Genomic DNA, 22,741 nt, shown 5'->3' on the forward strand with positions numbered 1-22,741 from the left:
TCTTTGAGGATGATGTCATCTCATCATTTTGTATTATCTCTATATTATCTATGTCTAAGTTGTATTGTTCTTCTACATGCAGCATATAGTCAATAGGTAAGGAAGTATTAGCAGAGGCAAATTCAGCAGCCATAGGGGCTTCAGTTAAAAAACAAGACACTATAGGCCCCAGAGCACTGCACCCAAAATGTAGAACAGGATATTAGGCTTAAAAACTCTGCTTCCTTTAATACCTTTTAAAAACACATATGAACAATATTTTATTAAAGGCACTCCCTTTGCACTGTTAAGTTTAGTAAAGTCTTGATCTGTTTTCCATGTATTTCTTTGTTTATTGCTGAGTTTAGTAACTAAACACAGCAATAAACAAAGATAGGCGTCAACAATAAAAATGTAATACAGGATCAAAACAGATACTACTAAACTTTAGTCTGTTTTCATCCTGTAGGTATTACATTTTCATTGTTTACGCCTTTTGATGACATTGTATGTAATGAAACGATACTATTCTTTCGAGAAGAAGAAGAAGGACTATTGGGAACATTTGACCTTGTTTTTTTTAGTTGTTTTAAAAAAAAAAGGATACACCTACATAGGCGTTACTAACTAGATAATTCATATTATGAGAGTACAACTTGTTTTTTGCCTCTGTGGAATGCACATAAATAAAGTATAAAGTGTCAAAAATACAAATGTTCAGGTAAAATGTCTCAAACTGTATTCAATGAGCTGCATGCGTTAAGCTCCGCGCAGTCTACTGAGCGCAACACGACGCTTGTGAAGCTGCTGTCTGCACCGTGCTGCTGCTGGACACGGTCCAACTAAACAGCGACACTACTTTACACTTCACTTTGCTAGCCAGATAGTCGTACAATGAGAGAGATTCTGCAAGAGCCGAATACTAATTAAGTGGCCGACACAATAATAGCAACACGTAAGTGTTACAAAGCGACTTTATTCTCTTGCTAATGCTTTGCTGGAGTAGGTAGCTTGACGTTAGCAATAGCTAACGTTAGCTAAACAAAACCATCATAATACAATTTCTAGGTTTTGAATTGGCCTTTTCCTGAGTTGGGTCTGTCAGTTTTTAGCAAGTTTTTATAGGATAGCATATTCTTAATGTAGTGTTATGTCTATGTTTTGCATGCTGCTAATAATACTTTGACAGTTTGTTTTACAAGCTAACCAGGAACGTTAGCTAGCTTAAACGTCAGCTAACAACAACATTGACCTGTGTAACAACTCAGGACAAATGTACTTCCTTTCCAAGCACCGTCTTTATACTTTTTATTAATTTTCTTTGTTGCCATTCTTTTGGTAATAACAGAACGTTTCGGTGGAGGCATAGTCATTTTATTGGTCTCTCTGCAGAATAAGGCCGTCGAAATGGTGATCATGTCAGGCACAGCCACTGTGCTGCAGCAGTTTGTCAGTGGGCTGAAGAGTCGAAGTGAAGATACCAGAGCAAAGTCTGCCAAAGATCTGCAGCACTATGTGACCACAGAGCTCAGAGAGGTGAGTCAAGTAAAACATGGATGTAATAGAAACTTGTTTATGAGGATATCACTTCTATATAATGCATACTGAATGAGTGTTGCTGAAAGCTGTATTAGGAGTTGACATGAAGATTTTTGTTATACATGGTTATCGTTGCATTCACCAATTTTGCTATTCTATTTATGTTTTTGTGATACTGATTTTGTGCCTCCCACAGTTAAGCCAAGATGAAGCCACTACATTCTACGATGAGTTAAACCACCACATATTTGAGCTGGTATCCAGCTCTGATGTGAATGAGAAGAAAGGGGGGATTCTCGCCATCGGTAAGCTGTTATCATTGGCATGCCAGATTTAAAAAAACTAATATTAATTAATAAATAATTCTGTTTACTTATGGTCTGGTGGAATTATTTTAAATAAATGTACTCTCCTAGATGTAAGTCACATACAAATGTATATCTGTGATCAATTTGAACAATCTCTCTCAATCATTTGTCCCAGTGAGCCTGATTGGAGTGGAGGGAGGAAATGCCACCAGGATCAGCCGATTTGCCAACTACCTGCGCAACCTGCTCCCCTCCAGCGACCCCGTAGTGATGGAGATGGCCTCTAAAGCCATGGGCCACCTCTCTATGGCAGGGGACACCTTTACTGCGGAGTATGTGGAGTTTGAAGTGAAGAGAGCACTGGAGTGGCTGGGAGCAGACAGAAATGAAGGCAGACGCCATGCTTCAGTAAGTGACCAGCACACAGCAGGGACTGTGTTGTTTGTTGTTGAAACACCATCACTTCGAGGTGGTGTTTATGTGTGGTGGAGATGAGGGCGAAGGACAGTTTAACTCTAGATTGTCGCCTTTTTGTTTAACTTTGCAAAGTAGCACAAGGCAGATCTGTTGCAGTTTTAGATGTCCCTGTTGCTGTTTTAGATTTCCCTGGATGGAGTACTTACTCATTGCTGTTCAGGAGAGTGTTGAATTTAGAAAAATAAATATTGATAAATATACGTTGAATTTTTTTTTAAAGAGGCCCTAAAATGCTTCTTTTTTTTTGTTACCTTCCCTGTAATGGTTATATAGGTGTGCATGTAAATGGTCTGCAAAGGCTAAAATCCCATAGTTCACACCAGAGGGAGTTTCTCTCCCACACACTCCCCCCCAGTTTCCAGTTGTTTAGTAGTAGATATGAGTAATTGGTCAACGTTTCTATGACACAATTATATGTTTATGCAATAGTCTATAATGAACATTTGAACACACAGGGAGGGAAATAATGCTGAAATATTTAACGACCAATGAAATAAAATGTAAGGTTGTTATTTGTAAGTCCTTTTCCAGCTTTCGCCATTTTCAAATATGTTGAATTAGCTTTCTGATGACAAACGAGAGTCAGGATCTGGCTCTCTATAGGAACATGTGCTGCTGGTGTTTTTTTGACAGCTATTCATCCTGACTCTGTGCAGACACCATACAAATGTCATGAATGGTGCTATTGGTATTTATTAAAACATTGGTTACAAAGAGCCCATGTAAAAAAACAATTCACTTATGTTAATGCTTATAATGTATGCTCATTATAGAAGTAATTATAATCACAGAAATATTACTTCAAATAAGTGGCCGATTGTACCCAAACTAATTCTTATTCTCCTGTTTTTTACAGCAATTGCAATGACCTACTTGATTAATTGTGAATAGAAATTGAATTTTAGCAACTCGATTATATAAATATATAAAATAAATAAGTTCAGTAAATAATGCAAATCGAGTTTGATTAGCATGGAGAAAGGGGTAATATTTGCCAAGCTTGCTTGAAAGATATTGTTAGGTTTTAAAGTTTAAGGTCACCCAAATACAATGACTTGAAGGTAACTTTACTTTTTTGGGTGTTATTTTAGAGCTTTGGTAAAAATAAAAAGACTGCTAATTAATGTCTGGAATTACAATATTTACATATATTTACACAGCTGCAAAATGACACTCAAGAAAAGCAAGTAGTGAGCAGCCATAAAACAATTTCCCGTCTCTTCCAGGTGTTGGTGTTGAGGGAGCTGGCTGTGAGCGCACCCACCTTCTTTTTCCAGCAAGTGCAGCCCTTCTTCGATAACATCCTTTACGCAGTGTGGGACCCCAAGCAAGCCATCCGAGAAGGAGCTGTATCTGCACTACGAGCCTGTCTCATCCTCACCACTCAGAGGGAGACCAAGGAAATGCAGAAACCGCAGTGGTACAAAGTAAGACACCCCACTGTATAGTGGCACATTTGAAGAAGGCTGCATGTATTTGCCAGGGGTAACATTTGTGTCATTGTGGTGGGCTTGATGAGTGTTTTTCTTTTCTGCAACAGCAAACATTCGACGAGGCAGAGAAAGGCTTCGACGAGACGTTGGCCAAAGAGAAAGGGATGAATCGCGATGACAGGGTCCACGGTGCTCTTCTGATCCTGAATGAGCTGGTTCGCATCAGCAGCATGGAGGGAGAGGTGAGGGCTGAGCTCCTCGTGGAAACACATCTGTCAGTGGTCTCACTCTCTGCTGAATGAGGCTCCTTCTTTAAGTTGGAGGGTGTAGATACAGCAGCAAGCTTAGAGACCAACTACCCTCCATCTGACAGAAACAGGAACTGTTTTGTAACCATAGTTTCGTTCCTGAATCTCTTGATTTAAAAAAAAAAAAAAAAAAAAAGGTATTTATTTTTTCCTCGAAACCACCTTGTTTTTAAACCTGATATTAATGAGATGCTACATTTTTGCAACAGCTCCTGTAAATATACAAAATGTAAAAATATTTACAGTTCCTAAGTAAAAACAAAATCAACGTAACTTTTAAGTTATTAACATCTGTACGACAATTTTAGATTTCTTTATTATTTTGCCTGTTTACTAGTTATTGTTTGCATGGAACTATTTGAAGACTGGGTGTTATTACATGTTATCTGGCTATTGCTTTTATCCAAAGCGACCTGCATACACATTTGGGTTTAAGTATCTTTCTCAAAGACACCAACATGCTAACTACAAGGACTGGAACCCTCTAATTGGAAGACCCCTTTCTTACCTGCCATAGTTTTACATGCCACAGTTGATATTACACAAACATCGTTGCACATGGTCAGGTAAGGCAGCTGGATAAGTCCGGATCGATGCAGACTTGCTGTCTGGGTGTTTATTTATTTCATATATTTTATTCTATCCGTTTATTTAACCTGGATAGTGCCCATAAATTAACATTGCTGTAAATGCACCAGCGAGGAGGCTTTTTTTCATCTGTAGTACCTGAACAAATGTTGCATACTCCCCCTTAAAACACATGAGAATATTACAGAAAATAAAAAGGTATAAATTAAGAAAAACATGTAACATAGAGTTTCGCAATACAGGACATAGAAGTACAAAACTAAAACTAAAAAAAGCAAACATACATATTCCACACTATTTGGCTTTTCACATGACTTAATTTGGTGTACCGTCCACATAACTCGCAAACAAAGTGTAAGTGGGTTTGGAATTGGGCCTCTAACATCCTCGAGCTAAACATTCCTCTCACTCTCTCGTCTGTATGACAGCGCATGCGCGAGGAGATGGAGGAGATAACGCAGCAGCAGCTGGTCCATGACAAGTACTGCAAGGAGATGATGGGGTTTGGAACCAAGCCCCGACACATCACCCCCTTTACCAGCTTCCAGTCGGTGCAGCCGCAGCAGTCCAACGCGCTGCTAGGCCTGCTGGGATACAGCTCGCCGCAGGGCTTCCTCAGCTTCGGAGCCACGCCGGCCCCCGCCAAGACCTCGCTGGTGGAGAGTCGCTACTGCCGAGAGCTGATGGAGGAGCACTTCGACCAGGTAGGGTTAACAGAAGAGGTCTCGATTGTCACTGAATGCAAAAGTCGTTTTTTGGTAATTGCTGACACTTCTTCTGTTTACCAATAGATTTGTGATAGAAAACAAATTGTGTTAGATGTATCATTTTTGACAGTCAAAAAGTTGAAACTTACATCATTTAAATGAGTAATACTGCTACTTAGCTCACAGACCATTGAAGCAGGCTCACACACAGATGTATGCGTCAAAAACTCAATGCCAGTGCTGTTTTAAGCCCAAGATGAATCAGAGTTAACTTAAGTTTTTATTATGTACCTGATCCAGGTGTGTCGCTGGGTGCTGAAATACAGGACCAGTAAAAATCCTCTGATCCAGATGAGCATCCTCAACCTGCTGCCACGCCTGGCTGCCTTCCAGCCTAATACCTTCACAGGTTGGAATAGTTTGTGCAAAAACCCATCTTTTATAATTGTGACATACAGCCATGTATTTTGTCTCAGCATTGTGCCCACTAGGCTTTTTGTTAGGTATGGACAACAAATGACTTATAGTCACTCCTATTCAGGTGATTTATGTGTTACTTCCTGTCCAACTCTGTGTCTAACCATTTCCCTTTGTGTTTCTTCCATCCCCTGTGCAGACCAGTACCTGTCGGACACTATGAGCTACCTGCTGGGCTGTCTGAAGAAGGAGAAGGAGAGGACGGCAGCTTTCCAGGCTCTGGGGCTGCTTGTGGTGGCCGTCAGAACAGAAATCCAGCCGTACCTCCCCAAGATCCTCGAGATTATCAAGGCTGCCCTGCCACTTAAGGACTTTGCACACAAGTCAGTAATTAAATACAGGACATTGGTTATTTCTAGTCTCTCGATAACCTAAACTATGTACACTTTTTTTTTACTTTCACTGTCTTTCTTGTCTGCAGGAGACAAAAGACCATGCAGGTGGACGCCACAGTGTTCACTTGTATCAGCATGCTGTCCAGAGCCATGGGTCCCAGCATCCAACCAGACATCAAGGAGCTGCTGGAGCCCATGCTGGCTGTGGGCCTCAGGTAGGACAGAATGACTTCACCAGTGGTGGGAAAGTAGTCACATCCTTCACTTGAGTTAAAGTAGTAATACCACAGTCTCAAAATACTCCATTAAATGTTAAAAACCCAAGTTCAAAATGTTTCTTTAGTAAACTTAGGGAAGTATTAACGGCAACATTTAAAAAAAGTAGCATTATGCAGAATCGCTCTTTTAAAAGTGGTATTATTATAGAATATATTACATTAGTCTCTTTTTAATTATAAATTATGTAATTTGTCAATGTGGAGTACATTTTTTAATACTGAGTAGATGATTCATATATTTATATATGTAAATATATCATCCAGGTGTATCAGGTCATTTATGTGAAAATAAACTTCAAATAAATATAGTGCGGTAAAATAGTACAATATTGTTCTCTGAGATGTAGTAAAGTAGAAGTCATTGCAAAGTACAATTATCTCATTATTATACTAACATTATAGTACTTATATAGTAAATGTACTTAGTTACATTACACCACTGGGTTTCACTACTATGGGGAATGATTCCAGTAAATAGCCTGGATTGGATTTTGTACTGGATTTATTCAAGTAGATCCAGAGTTTGACTTGTATGGATAGGTTTTAAGTTACATGTTTTGATACACAACACACGTCTTCGTCTTATTCAAAAGATGACAACGATTGTTTTTTTTGTCCATTTCTTTCCTATTCATGTAGTCCTGCGCTGACGGCAGTGCTGTACGACCTAAGCCGTCAGATCCCGCAGCTGAAGAAGGACATCCAGGACGGCCTGCTGAAGATGCTCTCCCTGGTGCTGATGCACAAACCTCTGCGTCACCCCGGCATGCCCAAAGGCCTGGCTCACCAGCTGGCCTCACCCAGCCTCACCAACATCCCAGAGGCCAGCGATGTAGGCAGCATCACCCTGGCCCTGCGCACACTGGGAAGCTTTGAGTTTGAAGGCAAGAACCTCTAAAGGACTCAGCAGATTCTATTTTTATTTCTCAGGGGAGGGAAACTCCACAGATTGAAAAACAAGTGCAGAGCCTAAGTTCTGTTCTTAAGCACCAAACTCCATTGATCTTGAACTGGGTTCTGTCAGCAGGAAACATTTATTTTAAATGGGAGCATTAAAGCCCTAAAATCACGAAGCATGGAAAGAAATACCTCGAGTTGCTGCTCTCTACACATTCAGTGAAGTTGGACAAGTGTTTTTAAATTGAACACACAGTCTGTAAGAAAGTAAGTGATCTGCAGAAATGGCTTGAGTGGTTTTGGTCTGGAATTAGGGCTAGAGACATAACACTTAATCATGCAGCAAACTGCAGAGAAACAATAACTGCTCAGTCTTGAGTTGATAACCTGTAGTAGACGGTGAGGTGGGATTAATAAAAAAACAAAACTGGTCACTAGATGACTAAACGCCATCAAGCTGAACATTAGCTGCCTTTAGCTTAGCGGTGCTGACGTAGTCATGCAACCGTGATATAGTTTGTTTGTAGCCTAACGTTGGCTTTTCATTTCTGCCAACTGTTAAAATGTCACTATTACAAAAGTGGTGTTAATATGTTTAGATGATCTTGCTTAACAAACCTGTAAGTAGCATACATTTGGTTTGTAACAGAGCTTATTTTCTGAATATTTCAAAATCCAAAGGACAAATCCCATTGGCTTTTATCGAGGGAGCACTTGCACTGCTAACTTATATCACTGCTCCACTCTATTGTAATGGATACTTTTTACATGCATTTAAAATGGCAAAAATACCTAAAATAGTCTATATAATTATCTGCATTGCTGCCCTAAATAAATCTAAGTCTAAAATGTAGTTGCATGCCACATCTACCAGTTCAGGGATAAGCCTAACTTTTTTTTGTTCTTTCCCCAGGACACTCCCTCACCCAGTTTGTGCGTCACTGTGCCGATCATTTCCTGAACAGCGAACACAAGGAAATCCGAATGGAGGCAGCTCGGACCTGCTCCCGCCTCCTCACCCCCTCCATCCACCTGATCAGCGGCCATGTTGTCAGCCAGACCGCCGTGCAGGTGGTGGCAGATGTGCTCAGCAAGCTGCTAGTTGTTGGCATCACCGACCCAGGTAAACCATAAAAATCAAAAAATGTAATGATAATTTACTTAAATGTCAATACAAATATTTTAATTATATTTTAATTTTTGTTTATATAACCATACTATTTTTGTTTATTTTCCAAATTTTATTTAAATGTATATTTAATTGCACTTTCTTATTTTTACTTATTATGTTATAAAAATATCTTTATCAAGTTTTATTTTTGTATTTATTTTTGTATTTTAATCTGGTGTGTCAGAAAACCCAATTTTCCCACTGGAGTGTTTTGTTAAAATTGGAGGAAAAGGGAAGAAATACCATACTTTATTGAGGATCGTTTCATTTTGAAATGTATTTTTGATCTATCATACTGTACTCTTGCAAAAAAAGGCATTTAGTTATAAGACATGTTATAATGGTAATAAGAATGGTGAAGTCAAAATATTTATTTTCTTTCTTCCCTCTGTGTTCTCCCAAAGATCCAGACATTCGATATTGTGTGCTTGCCTCCCTCGATGAGCGTTTTGACGCTCACTTGGCCCAGGCGGAGAACCTGCAGGCTCTGTTCGTTGCGCTGAACGATGAAGTGTTTGAGATCAGAGAGCTGGCCATCTGCACCATCGGACGCCTCAGCAGCATGAACCCCGCTTTCGTCATGCCCTTCCTGCGCAAGATGCTCATCCAGGTAAGAGAGACCCAACAGATGGCACACTGTGAGTATTGTAAAGGTTAATTGTGTTTAATATTGTTTTATTTATTTCTAAAGCAGGAGTTTTTTGTTAACCTGTTGAAAAAAAACGTACCCCAATAGTATTTATTAATATATATTGTTTTTGTTTTTTTTACTTTAAAAAAAAAAAAAAGCATTAATTTGTCCTTCATATGAAGAGCTGGTTAATTACAAGAAAGGGATGTTAGTAATAATTAAAAACATTTATAATTTTACCATCATGCACATCTATTATTATATGTTGGTACTGTTTGGAAAGGTCACTTGTTGGCTGATGTTTCATTGTTAAACCTCGAGATGGCAGCAAAGGCTTTTGTATTATACACTGCTTAAACATCAAAAGTATTGCTCCATAAAACCAAAGTGAAGATTTCTTACTTAAGACCCGCTCCCATGTCACCAACATTTACAATATGCATTTATTGTGTACACTATGCACCTTTTAAGATGTAGTCCAGAGATAAAGACTCTATACTTGTCTCTGTTGTGAATTTTCTTGCAGATTTTAACGGAGTTGGAGCACAGTGGTGTCGGCAGGAACAAAGAGCAGAGCGCTCGTATGCTCGGTCATCTAGTCTCCAACGCCCCCCGCCTCATACGACCGTATATGGAGCCCATCCTCAAGGTACAAGTCTGCAGGTTCTCAATTGTAAAGGTGTATGAGTGTATCAATGTAAACCAGACTGTTGCATCAGAGGAACATATGTAGACTTATCTGAACAAATACAATTAGATTTTATAAATCAAGGTCTGTTAACCCCTCAAAATCTCAGAACAAACTGTCAGTGGATATGTTGCATTTTTGTTTTCAAAAAAAGGAAGAAGAATTCATGGAATAAATAACTGTATATTTCCGGTACTGATCTTTTGAAAAACTGACCATCAATTGAGCGGAGTACTTTGTTGTTTCAACCTGTCTTTTTAAGATGTTAAGTTATGACAAGAAATAAGAATCTATCATTAAAAACACCATGTTATAGGATCTTAAAACTATATGCAGGACTCCCTTAAATCCATTAGAATCTAAATTCTTGAAGCTCTTTCAAAAAATAATTCTGAACAGTTAAATTGTGTATAGCTCTGGGGTTCAATGGTCAAAATGACCCCTGTTACCTTTCCCTTTTTGCAGGCTCTCATTCTCAAGTTGAAAGACCCGGACCCCAATCCTGGAGTGGTCATCAGTGTCCTTGCGACCATCGGCGAGTTGGCCCAGGTAAGTGTCTCAATGTCGTGAAGTTTAAACACTGTTAGCCAGTGTGTCATTGATTCTGTAGCTGCTGATGTTTGAGACCTCAATAAATTCAAGCAGAAGCGTTTTCCCTGTACACATTTTCAATTTTTGGAGTTTCTCACTGTAACAGTTTTATGCAAGTCTTTTTTCTGAGGTGATTAGTTCAGGGTAGAGTCCTGCCCGTGTGTGTGTGCCTTGCTCCACCCTCCTCCAGGTGATGCAATGGACCCTTCTAAGGAGTCAGGAAGGCACGGTTATGAGCAGGTGGACTCTTCAGTTCAGACAGAGTGCAGGAGACCCAAATCAAAGCTGTGATAGATGAACACAAAAATACTGAAGTTTTCCTAGGGCTGAATACTTGCTGAATCCAAACAGAAAAACATATATCACAATATTTTTTTACCGAATAGAGTAGTGTCGGAACGAATATTAATCCCAGAAATTAGTTTTGGTTTGATGCCTGAAATTAGGTCTGTGGTAAACACACAAGACACAAGACTATCAAGTTTTTTCCATTTCCAATACATAATGAAATATCGCACTGGTGAACGTCTGAAGCATTTATGTGTCTTAAATATGGCGGTTGCTAAAAGTGGCTAAATGACACGATCAGTAACCTCCTATAGTTTAGCGGTGGTGTCGTAATGTCATGTAATCATGAGCTAATTATTTAATAGCATCACGTTTTTTACTTCTTGCTTAACGCTTCAACTATTCTGACAAGTGATGGTAACGTGAAGATTCATCCCGCTTAACAACATGTGTAAATATAATAAACATGTGTTTGCCACAGATCAGATTTTCCGCAAAGTCCCAAAATATTGTCCTTGTGATGCTAACTTCCAGGGCGGCCTACAAAATACATGATCACTGCACCACTCTACAGCAATATCGGGGCATTTGAACATTGATGAAAATGTTTACACAATGAGAATTCTGATAAATAATCATCAGTCATATGGATTTATTGAGTGTGTTAAGGTAACCGATACGACATGAAGAACAGTCTGGCAAATTCAGAAAATGACATAATTGACTACAATGCACCCTTTAAAACCTTGAAAACACATTTATTATATCCCAAATCTAAGATGATATCTATTGTTCCTATAACAATATTGAATAAAATACCCCACGCCTAAGCCTATCCTTAAAATATAACAATAAAAGTATTTTTTGTGCATCAAAATTCTACAGAGACAGACTATAGTTTAATATGGTCAGATCTAATCTGCCTCTTTAATGTAAAAGTAATTATTTAATCCCTTTTTTTTCTAAAATCAAAAGGACAGTATAGTATGATATTTCCAGGGTTTTGATTGCTCTGCCTATCATGTCAGGTGAGCGGTCTGGAGATGAGGAAGTGGATGGACGAGCTTTTTCCAATCATCATGGACATGCTGCAGGACTCCTCCTCATTGGCCAAGCGACAGGTATGCCAAAAAAGTGTCTGCTTAATCTGGTCCTAATTTTCTATTCTCATTTCAACTCAGCACCACCCGAGTTCTGAAAAATATTTAGTTAGTTTAGTTTTACAGTAAATACACATCTACTTCAGTAAACATAACCGGCATTTCTGGAAACATTTAAAGTCATTTTTTGAGTGAATTGTGCTTCTGGCATTTCCTGTTTGAACAGTGTTGTGTGCCAGGAGGTACACATAATAAGGACAATATAAGAATATCTATAAAAAATAACGTTGTTTGTTGGATACGTTCATTTACAATACCTAGATAATGCATCCCACACATTATGCTTCATGCTTCTCACTCAGTGGATTCTGCCTCTGACTTTTCACCAGGTGGCGCTGTGGACTCTGGGCCAGCAGGTTGCTAGCACAGGTTACGTGGTGGAGCCCTACCGCAAGTACCCCTCCCTTCTGGAGGTGCTGCTCAACTTCCTCAAGACGGAACAAAACCAGGGCATCAGGAGAGAGGTATGCACCTTTCATTTCCCCGAGGTTTTCTCAGTAGCAACGTGAACCCAACTCTGACTCATACCCATGCCAGAAACCCTAACCTGTCAACATACACTAAACAAATGAAAGTCTGTTTATATGTATTGACTTTGACTGGTCAATTATAATCACAAGATTACGTTCAGTACGAGGCACATTTTCCATAGTCGTATGGAACTTTTTCCCAAAGTCTCGAGCTGTGACGTAAGTGATAATCGCAGGAGTTCCGTCCCTCGCCTATTACATTACGTATGTCTCACAGAGTCCATTGTCACTGTGTATGGTTTGTGGCATGTGGATATTGACTCTGGCAACTGTCGCTCTTGCATCCACTAATACACCTGAAATCTGAGGTTGACTATACTTTTCTACAGAAAGTAAATGGACTGCATTCATGTAGCGCTGTTCCTCTACTGACCACTGAAAGCTCTTTACAAAACACATGCCAACATTCATCCATAAACACACACATTCTCAAGCTGATGGCCAAGTGCTATGAAGGTAGATATGGTGCAAAATGTGAGAGCGTGTAAAACCTGATGTGAGCACTTGCAGAAAATAAATCTGAGCTTGTGTGCATACATTTACACTTGTATAAAATATCCATGTATCTGTGAACCAAATTTGAAGTCACAGAAGAAAAAAAAAAGTTTTGTAGCTTGAAGAAAAAAAATGAACTTAGTGATGAAATGTTCACTTGCAGAAAAATATATTTTTTTAAAATATATTTTCCATTACAACTGCAACTTGGTTATTACAACCTCTCAAATCAGTCATTACAACTTCACGAATCTGCTCTGTGGCAGTATAAATCGACGAATCTGCGGCCTTGACTTTTGAGGGGGGTTGGAGCGAAGGGGCGGAGCTATCAGAACGACGAGGCGCAAGCTCGGGTCAGTCACACCCAAGTGACTACTGTTGCCCCTTTCACACCAACGCAGCTCCCGTTCTAGCTCCGTGCTTCGCTCACAACAACAACAACAATGGGGGACTGCGTCGGGTCGATGATCGTGTTACTTTTAATCATACGAAGCCAGATTAAGTTAAAGAACTACTTCTCCAACCTTGTACTTTTCTCCAGAGTGCTGTGTTTCATTGTTTATTAATGTGTTACAGCGGCATTTACCGACCGCTGCAGTGCTGCTCGTCCACTGGAGTTTATTCTCCCGTTAACACACAGCAGCGGCCGCTCTAAAGTATTCACTGTCTGACTGTCACACAAGCAGCTGATACATATCCCCAGTTCCCCTTAAGTGAATGTGTGTCAGTCTGAATTGACGCTGTTTGGCATCACAACGCTGTTATGAAAGTTTCTCTGGTATAAAATGGGTGATGTTAGCATAGCAACCGAAGCTAAACTGACTACTTGCTAAGCCGTTTTCTACAGGCACATTTTACCGCCGTATTTTTCATTATGATTCTACTTGTGATAGTCGGACAAGACAACATGTGCAGCCCATGTATTGATTCCATCTGATAGCTGCTATAATACAAAACAAAACGTCTGCCTGCTCTCCACAATGATCAATGACAGCGAACGGATGGTCAAATAAACAGAATCACACGAAGCCTGGTTACTGTTGCCTGACTTTATAAAGTGTGTTTTTTTTACAATTGTGTTGTTGCGTTCTAGTCACTTTGCGCTACTGCTTGTTTCAACTTTTATTTGCCGTACTCTCCATAAACTGTTAGTTCAGGTTAATCTCGCCCCCCTCCGACGTAAGCGTGACGTATGCGGTTCTTGCCTAGACCGACACTTTTTTCGAGCTTGGTAAGAACCGGTTTTCGGGGAAAAGAGCCGTCTCCGCTGCGGCGTGAACAGGAAAAACCGGTGCTTATCAGGCACAAGCTCCGAACCGGCCCTGGAACGGCGTTGGTGTGAAAGGGGCAACATGCAGGGCCCCGCAGTCATCCGGTTCGACCTGACATGGCTGTGTGACTGACCCGAGCTTGCGCCTCCTCGTTCTGATAGCTCCGCCCCTTCGCTCCAACCCCCCTTTCTCCCCATGTTCCTCCCCCCACATCTACAGGTGAAAACTACTTTAGCGACACATTCATCGCAAGAAGTGTAGCAAAAGTCAAGGCCGCAGATTCGTCGATTTATACTGCCACAGAGCAGATTTGTGAAGTTGTAATGACTGATTTGAGAGGTTGTAATAACCAAGTTGCAGTTGTAATGGAAAATATATTTAAAAAATATATATTTTTCTGCAAGTGAACATTTCATCACTAAGTTCTTTTTTTTTCTACAAGCTACAAAACTTTTTTTTTTCTTCTGTGACTTCAAATTTGGTTCACAGATACGTGGATATTTTATACAAGTGTAAATGTATGCACACAAGCTCAGATTTATTTTCTGCAAGTGCTCACATCAGGTTTTACACGCTCTCGCATTTTGCACCATATCTACCTTCATAAGTGCTGCGTCACAGGAGAAGTCTTGCTCAAAGACACATGGTTTCTCTTTTGAGGAGCTGGTAATGGAACCAGGAACCTTTCGATTTCAAGGCAACCATTTTTCATAAGCCAAGCATTTACATTGAGTGTTTGGTACTAAAAAGCTGGTTACTTCAAACTAATTTGAGTACTTTTGTATGTTTTCATATTTCCTTAAAGAAATACCCCACCCAAAATCGAGTTTGAATATCAAATACTACCTGCTGACTACTCTACAGTTGACAGCATTTACTCCATTGTCCATCATTCAAGAACATCCATGGAGGCTTCCTAAACCACATTTTCTTTGTTCCATCTGATACCCACTTTGCCAATGAGTGGCTTAATATGCTACTTCAACAGAGCTCCAGAGCTACAAGGACTTAATGGCACTCTTACTCTTGTTTTGAAAGAAATACTTATTTTCTTTGTGTCCGACAGGCTATCCGTGTACTGGGTCTTCTCGGAGCTCTGGACCCTTACAAGCACAAGGTGAACATCGGCATGATCGACCAATCACGAGACGCCTCTGCCGTCAGCCTCTCTGAGTCCAAGTCCAGTCAGGATTCAGGTAGGACACTATCTCTAATCAAATTTCTTGGGACAATGTTGGTTGGAAATGTTCACCCAGAGATCATAATACAGGATTGTTTAACATTATTATTTTTGTCACATTAGTATTCAGTTCTCAACTCTTGTAATTCTATATTGCTACTTGGTGGTCAGATACCTTAGGACTCATTAACAACATGATACATGTCTCTACATTAATGTAACCAATTCAATCAGGATGTACACAATCTGGCAGTAGCCTAGATATTAAATAACTAGTTAAAGATGGGCTACGGGGTGGCTTATTTTAAGAAAACAAATTCAATAGCACAAAACTTTAGAAGTTGCAGTTGGCATTTTAGAAGATCAATGGAAAAGTGATATGTGAAAAAAGGCAGCTAAAGATTAAACTGCCTCCATTTTCTTTCTCTTTAATGATTTAGTGATGCAACACAACTGGAGTCAAAAGGAAGGAGATTCACAGATTATACATTTGATACATATGATAAATCAGCTGTTCATAGGGATTTTTTTTGCTGTGTTGACAAAATTCAATTCATTTTATTTAAAAACAATTGCATATAAAAGTACAATCAAGGGATAAAATGGATAAAGATGAGATGGGACACCTGTATAAGCTATCTGAAGCTTTTGAATAGGAGCCCAGACACTAATGGCGCATTTCCACTACAGCGCGGTTTAAGCGTGCCGTGCCCGGCCCGTTTTTGGTTGCGTTTCCACTAGGCGTAGTTCCGGCTAGCGGGTACTTTTTCACAGTTTTCTGGCTCTCCAATGGCGCATTTCCACTGCAGGGCCTCGCACGGCTTAGTACGGTATAGTTAGGCCTTGGTAGGCCAGGCTCACTTTATGCTGCGTTTCCATTACAGTTTAGGAACTGGGGTAGTAACTATAGTAACGCAGTGTAGGCGGAGCCGTGACGTCATCTTCAATGCGAAACACAAAACCAACATCAGCCGTTAGCTGTTAGCCCTCAGAGCTCACAGCTCACAGCTCCTCATATCTGTTCAGAAACTAGACAAAAGTTAAACAAGTACAAACCACAGACTGTCTGTGTCATGGCGAATACAGTCGCTGGTTTATTTATGTCTGTATAGGCCGTTGTTGTGAGTGTGGACGGTCGGAGCATATACTGCGTTGCTTAGCCGATCTCCATTTAGACAACGCGCATTTTAAAAGGTTTTTCGCCTGCCGTCTGTCTGCAGACTTGACAAAGCATTAATTCATGGTTTTTACTAACCAGTATCAGTATGTTGTTACTTCGGCATCATTTTGAAACGTGTATTACAATTAAATCACGGTCAAATATGTTCATTTTGTTGTAGTTGCCAGCGATTCTAGTGAAAATGCGCCATTAAAGACCATATTTAAAATATATCTTAACAACACATCTAGAAGTCGAGAGTTAAAGGTAGGATAGGTAAGTTTGAGAAACCGGCTCGAGATCGCTAGAATTTGAAAATACACAACCGGAGAAAATCTGCCACTTCCTTATAGAGCCCCTCCTCCAACACACACGAACGCGCACATGACCAATGAGGGCACGAGATAAGTCTGTGCCCCGATGGAAGGCTGACAGGCAGGTAGGCCATCCAGTTATTTTAGCCGGGCCGGCTAAAATGATTGGTCGTGCTTTTTACAGTACTACGGCTTCCACAGATGACATTTCTTTATGGATTTTTTGTCAAAGCACTTAAGATATTCATTGCTATCGGGATGTTAAGAGCATTCCATGGAATATAACAAAAAGTGTATCTCGAGCCGGTTTCTCAAACTTACCTACCATACCTTTAACATCCCGATAGCAATGAATATCTTAAGTGCTTTGACAAAAAATCCATTAAAAAATATCATCTGTGGAAGCCGTAGTACTGTAAAAAGCACGACCAATCATTTTAGCCGGCCCGTCTAAAATAACTGGATGGCCTACCTGCCTGTCAGCCTTCCATCTGTGCACAAACTTATCTCGTGCCCTCATTGGTCATGTGCGCGTTCGTGTGTGTTGGAGGAGGGGCTCTGTAAGGAAGTGGCAGATTTTTTCCGGTTGTGTATTTTCAAATTCTAGCGCACTCAAGCTGGTTTCTCCAAAATTACAACCAATGTAGGGGCCCCCCAGGGCTGCGTGAGTTCAGCTGTGCTCTTTACTCTCTACACTGATGATTGTCGTACCAACACACCAAATCAAGTCATCATTAAGTACTCCGATGATACTGCAATAATATCTCTGCTCAGTAACACAGACGACCCTGAGCTGCATCAACAGGCTGTAAATCAGGTGGTCGAGTGGACTGATAGCAATGCTCTTGAGATCAACACCAAGAAAACTGAGGAAATTATTTTTGGCTCACCATCTGACTCCCATAAAGTCCCCATTGTCATCCATACAGATGAAATCAAGCAGGGAGTTTCATACAAATACTTGGGTGTAATGATTGGCCATCTGCTGTCATGGAAGGATCACATTGAATATCTGTGCAAAAGGACAAAACAAAGAATTTATTAGGTCTTTTGGGGCGAGCAGAGAAATTCTTCTGTTGTTCTTTACATCTGTGATCATGTCCATTCTACAGTACTGCAATACTACCTGGTACAAATGTTTGTCAGCAGCTTTAAAATCAAAACTGCTCCACCTGTTAAAAATCTGCTCAAAGATTGTTGGTCAACCCTGTCAGAGACTCTATGACTCATCATAACAACCTAGTGAGGCTGTCCAACAACATCATCTCTGACCCAAACCATGTTCTGAACAGTGAATATGAACTGCTACCATCTAATCGGAGATACAGGGTCCCACGATTCAATAAGGTCAGACTGAAGCACTCCTTTGTGCATCAGTCAATCCTCTCAGTAAATACAGAGCTGAATCCCAGATCAAATGCACGCTGAAGGCTCTTTGAGCAGCTTTTCTCTCACTGATTTTGCTGTTATGTTAAATGTTTGTTGTTTGTGTTTCATGTATATTTGTCTGTTGATGTTGGACATGGAGCTGCTGTGACGCAAGTCAAATTTCAGACTTGATCTGACAAATAAAGTAATATCGTATCGTAAAATTACCTACCCCACCTTTAATCTATTATACAGAACCATTACAAATCAAACCCTTACTACTAAATGATCCTAAAACATTGACTTCATCAGTCTAAACATTGATTCATAATATATTAGATATAATAAACACGGACGCATTACAAGCAAAGATAAAGATTACAGATAAAAGTAAAGTTAAACAATGTTTAATGTGGAAAACTTGACTAAGATACTCAACCATTTGAGAGTGATTTTCACACATTTGCTCATTCTAACATAAATGTATGCACATAAGGTTTTCTTTGGTCAGAATATGATCACTTTAGATTAAAACTGATGTAATCTTTAACTACTTGAATTTCTGAATAGGACTCGCGAAACCGACGTCTGGCCAAAAGCACTTTGTTATCTACAGCTCATTAGAAATGGAGCGAAGTGAAGTGCTATGTCTACTCACTCGAGACAAACACAATATTTTAGAGGTCTTGCCCCTGCATTTGGAAAGTCAAAAGCAACTACGGCTTTAGTTTTGAGGTTTGTTGGAGCTTTTGTTTTTCGGGATCCAATTTCTGGCTTCTATCTGATGTTCGCCCAACTAGACCTTGAGAGCCTGCCAATTCAGAGGGAAATGTAACCACGACAACTGGAGTGGAATTTGTCAGAGTGGAGATATTTGATTTAAAGAGAACCACTCTAGACAGACATCCCTTCAGGCTAACAGTCTTCTCAGAGGTCAATCGGCTGCATTGTTCTTTACTTTCCACAATAAAAAAACGTTATTATCTGATGTTTTGGAATTTTTAGAGCCTTACCAGTAAAAATGGTAAAATAATTTATCCCAAAAAAAGGTTTTACGGAAAGGACATTGTGTCACCGAAAACATTATGATTCATCTACTTATGAAAAGGAGGTGAAAAAGTGCCTTGTTATGGATGGAAATTGTGACATTAAGATGGTGCAAAATAAAAGGTTAGGCTATCACTTAAAAAAAGGACGTCATATATTGGAGATGATAGGAATTCATTGAATGAAAAAAATTAAAAAGCAGGCCTCCACTCGTCTGACCCAGTCATGGGTCTCAGAGTGCGATCTGGGACAACAATAGGGTAATAGTTTTACCAGTTTGCTCTCCTGCTAAATAGACTGTGACTGGAACTGGAGGCTGTACATCTGTCTGCAGATCTCTCAGTGGAGCCCTTGCAATATTTGACAGCACGTATTTCCTTTGGTAGGAGTTCATTGGCTAGGCCCATCGCCTCACCTGACTAAAAACATCAAGTCACTGAAGAAAGTCAGGGTTATAAAACCGATGCACTTGAGGCGTAGTAAGTTGCCGTTTTAAATCTTTTATTATGGCTAGGAACGTTTTTTTCCTACATAGATGAAGGCAAGGCACATTTATTTATATAGCATATTTCAACACAAGGTAATTCAAAGTGCGTTACATAAAACATTAAAAGCATTACATTTAAAACATGAAGAAAGCCAAGAAAATACAATGGGAGAAATACTCCCTCTGGAGTGAGCTTTGGAATGTTAGCCTTTGCAGACCATTTACATGCACAACAACCTAACACCAGGAAAGGGCAGTGGAAAGTATTGAGTCTAGATTTAAAAGAAGTAAACATGCAGTTTTCTTGGAGTTTGTTACAGATAAATGCAGCATAATAATTGAACGCTGCTTCTCCATGTTTAGTTTGGATATATTTATTTTTAAGTCAATTATTTGACAAACAGGAAACCAGTGTGAAGACCCCAAAATGGAGTGATGGCATCTGCTTCGTTTGGACTCTAGCAGCAGCATTCTTAATCAGCTGCAGCTTTATAAACTATTTTTCAAATCCTGAAGACTGAATTACTACTTTACTGCTGCCTTACTTAACTACACCAATGCCTGTTTGTTGGTTGTAAAGACACACATGTGTGTAGCCATCTATCACCATCATTAATCTAGACTTGCTGAAGGCCAGGATGATAAAAAGTCCAGTTCTACCCTCTTTAGCTTGCATGCTCTTTGCCAATATGTTTTGTCTACACTCGGGAGTCTTAAGGGAGACAACTGTGAAACTGTACTCCTGCAGAAGGCCAGTGAAACGCTGAATTCCAGACTTCTGTATTCTCAGATGCCTTGTAAAACTTAATAGCTCCGTATAGATAAATGGCCAAACTGACCCCATTTGCATTTTCTGTCACAAAACACATTAACAAAACCACTCATTAAAAAATAAATAAGAAAAAGTACATTATGAATGTTAAAAAGACCACCACTGGTGCTAGAGAAATACATACAATTGTGCTCTCTAATTCTTGGCACGACTGCTGAAACCCTCATGTGGCTCTTTAGATTCTCTGGTACTTAGAGGGGATTTGGAGGTGGCTTATTACAGATTGTAGCAAAACACATGAATATCATTTTAGGGTTAAAGTGAGAAATACTGGGTGTTCACACCAAAAGTGGCGCCGTTTGAAAGAAAGGCAAAGGACAGAGTTGGTGTGAGGAAAAAAACATTCCAGGAAAGTCTGTTTGGGTTGTAAATATATATTCAATAATATGAAGGTGTTTTCCCTTCCCTGTAGTGTGTAATATGGGTTTGTGTGCATGTCAATGATCTGCAAAGGCTAAAATCCCAAAGTTTCCTGCAGAGGGAGCTTTGCCCACACACTCCCCCTCCTGCCTGAAATGCCTCCATTGACTCCTTTGTTTGACTCCTTTGTTTACTTCCCTAACATAACGACATCACTTTGTAACACTTGCGTTTCTATTGGCTAGCACTCCAACACATTGTATGTAATAGACTTAGGCGCGAGACATCTCTAAGTGGTTGACCAATGACCACATAGCCGGCCAGCTTACCAATCAGAGCAGACTGGGCTCTGTCGTATTTAAAAAGAAAAAGAAAAGTAAAAAACCTTATTTGATTTGTTGTCCCCTGCTATAATAAAGGTCAGTGCCAGTACTCACAAGCAGCCAGCAGCAACAAGCCAAACATATCAAATCTCTTCTCCCTTCAGACTATTATTGTTGTCAAGCTTTAAGGCTCTTTCAGCTTTATTTAGTGAGACTGAGAAGGTGTTGATTTGGATGGTAAGGGAGGAGAGGAGGTGTTTGGGATGCCATAAATCTGTGATATAGTAAAACTCTACCAATGATTTGCCTGACTAATGTTCTCATGACGGCATAGCCTCCTGTCCCACATAGTCACAAGGGTTTGGGCTGATGAAGTTATAGTTGGATTTAAAGTCGTATAATACATAAGCTCTATTACTTGTGATGGTATGATCACATTTGGAAAAGCGGTAAGTACACTGGAAAAAGGGTTTTTAAAATAAAAAAAAAATGGTTCACATCTATTTCTTATTGCTTGAGCCAATGAAAAATAAATAAATTGCCTCAAACAATATTTCTTTAGGAAATGGAAACTATTCTATAAGGCTTTGCACAAAGTATATGTTTCTGTTTAAAGGCAGTTCATTGAATTAAATTATATTTATAATCCAAAAAATATATATAGATTTGATCAAACAATTGTTTATCATTTAAGAAATACAATTTAATAGAAATTATTTGTTTTATCTAATCCAAAAAATATAGATTACATCAATAATTCTTATTACAGAACGATATTCATTGACTTGTTTATTAATTATATAAAATGACCTAATTTACAGGGTTTGATAATAATACCAAAAATGTACATACGCTGCACTGCGGTTTAACACTGACATTGGCTGCTTACACCCAAATTTGTTTAGATTTTGGCAATATGTATTGACCCATAAAATATTAACAGTGCATCAATGTATCATAAAAAATTAAACCAAAACGTGCCATTACAGTTCTCAAGTGTCAGATTGACAGCACAATATATCAATTCTTTAAAGAAACCAAGTGGAAAAACAGTCAAACTATAAACTGACTTTTTAGAAAACTAAAACTTTATAAAATTACAACTTCAACATTTTACATTTGAAAGAACACCTTAAATTATGACAGGAAATCTAATAAAGCAGCAAAGTTCTTTCCTGTAGGACATGGAACATAGGTGTCCGAGAAAAGCCTGCTTACAGGTAGCGTGTCACCCGAGCATGCAGATGTAGAAACTTGAATCATCCTGGTTGAGAAAATCGGCCTTAGGCTGGTGCCCCACGAGGACGCATACGGGAAAACGCATACACAAACGCAATCGCAAAAAAGGCTTCCGTCCACACGCAATAGACACCGGATAGTGTCTGTTCACACGAGACAGCTCCGTTTAGCTCCAACCGCTGGAAAAGCTGCAGTACATATGCCGAGCCTGTACGTGGCGCTGTAACTTCCTCCACAAAAGCAGCGAAGAAGCATGGTTGTCATGGTTGCCCTTCTGTTTA

At 39.6% G+C, this 22,741-nt stretch overlaps 1 protein-coding gene across 2 annotated transcripts in view; it reads left to right on the forward strand.

The window, feature by feature from the left end:
• The first annotated feature begins 784 nt into the window (after nt 1-784).
• Nucleotides 785-22,741, forward strand: part of mtor (mechanistic target of rapamycin kinase) — a 113,129-nt gene continuing 91,172 nt past the window's right edge. Inside the window, exons 1-18 of one of the 2 annotated variants that reach the window (XM_034144842.1) lie at nt 785-934; nt 1,328-1,515; nt 1,715-1,823; nt 2,002-2,234; nt 3,530-3,730; nt 3,844-3,978; nt 5,061-5,336; nt 5,640-5,748; nt 5,956-6,139; nt 6,238-6,366; nt 7,069-7,313; nt 8,240-8,449; nt 8,902-9,107; nt 9,655-9,777; nt 10,282-10,365; nt 11,724-11,816; nt 12,185-12,319; nt 15,218-15,347. In XM_034144842.1, the coding sequence (XP_034000733.1) occupies nt 1,387-1,515; nt 1,715-1,823; nt 2,002-2,234; nt 3,530-3,730; nt 3,844-3,978; nt 5,061-5,336; nt 5,640-5,748; nt 5,956-6,139; nt 6,238-6,366; nt 7,069-7,313; nt 8,240-8,449; nt 8,902-9,107; nt 9,655-9,777; nt 10,282-10,365; nt 11,724-11,816; nt 12,185-12,319; nt 15,218-15,347 (2,731 nt within the window). In that variant the 5' untranslated portion in view covers nt 785-934; nt 1,328-1,386. The remainder of the gene's footprint in view (nt 935-1,327; nt 1,516-1,714; nt 1,824-2,001; nt 2,235-3,529; nt 3,731-3,843; nt 3,979-5,060; nt 5,337-5,639; nt 5,749-5,955; nt 6,140-6,237; nt 6,367-7,068; nt 7,314-8,239; nt 8,450-8,901; nt 9,108-9,654; nt 9,778-10,281; nt 10,366-11,723; nt 11,817-12,184; nt 12,320-15,217; nt 15,348-22,741) is intronic. The other variant, XM_034144841.1, reaches the window with a different exon arrangement.

This window comes from Trematomus bernacchii, unplaced genomic scaffold, assembly GCF_902827165.1.
Source record: "Trematomus bernacchii unplaced genomic scaffold, fTreBer1.1, whole genome shotgun sequence".
Lineage (NCBI taxonomy): Eukaryota > Metazoa > Chordata > Actinopteri > Perciformes > Nototheniidae > Trematomus > Trematomus bernacchii.